This window comes from Laccaria bicolor, genomic scaffold (assembly GCF_000143565.1).
Source record: "Laccaria bicolor S238N-H82 LACBIscaffold_32 genomic scaffold, whole genome shotgun sequence".
NCBI classification, from domain to species: domain Eukaryota; kingdom Fungi; phylum Basidiomycota; class Agaricomycetes; order Agaricales; family Hydnangiaceae; genus Laccaria; species Laccaria bicolor.
In genome coordinates this window covers 598,723-599,452 of record NW_001889903.1, presented here as the reverse complement: position 1 = coordinate 599,452, position 730 = coordinate 598,723, and the positions used below count along the sequence as shown (strand labels likewise).

Below are 730 nucleotides of genomic sequence, written 5' to 3'. Positions count from 1 at the left end.
AGAGTGTAAGCTACTTACACAGACAATACAAATAAGATACAAGTACAAGACAATATAGTTCATATAACAGAAAAAAAACAAAAAGAAAAGAGGGAAGTGGAGGGAGGGCCAAAGAAATCTGAAGAGATTCTGTGAGAGGCACGGTAAGTGAGTATTGAGCTGGAGGGAATCTTTACAACACTTCTTACAATCTGGCTGACGAAGTCTGAGCCAGAGGGGATGTAAGAGTATGAACGATGCTCAATAGAATAGATGCCTCACCAAATGAGAAGTGATTGGAGTGCGTTTATAATAAACGATAGGCGAAGCCTTTTGGTAGAGATCACTATTCATTTGGGTGAGTATGCGGCGCATAAGATAGAGAGCGTGGAGCGCTTACCTGTGCTGGGTAGACGTGGTCTGAGAGAAAGAGCCAGCACAGGAGATGGAAACGACACCGATGACTTCTCCTAACCCAGCATCTGCCAAACTTTGGCACTGAGTCAGAGATCGGTGTCGAAGCCATGATTGGTGAGCGGAGCTCAAGGGGCAAGCGGTGCTGCCATGGATGGTGAGCGAGGCTCGAGGGGAAAAGACTCAGCGGAGCTGAGTCTTTTCCTAGCGGAGTTTTGAGTTGGTGCAGAGGCCTACGAAATGCCTCCTTACCCTTGGAACCCGCCATTACGACGACCTCTGCTGCGCTGTTCAAATCTTGAGATCACGAGGTGATGGTAGCAACAACAAGGGGTCG

The 730-nt window shown here is 47.8% G+C and overlaps 1 protein-coding gene across 1 annotated transcript; it reads right to left on the bottom strand.

The window, feature by feature from the left end:
* Positions 1-322: 322 nt before the first annotated feature.
* Positions 323-661, bottom strand: LACBIDRAFT_306929 (uncharacterized protein; the record flags this gene model as incomplete). The annotated part of the gene is made up of 2 exons (XM_001885557.1): positions 323-325; positions 380-661. The coding sequence occupies 2 exons, from the start codon at positions 659-661 to the stop codon at positions 323-325; spliced, it is 285 nt and encodes a 94-aa protein (XP_001885592.1).
* Between the last annotated feature and the right edge of the window lie 69 nt (positions 662-730).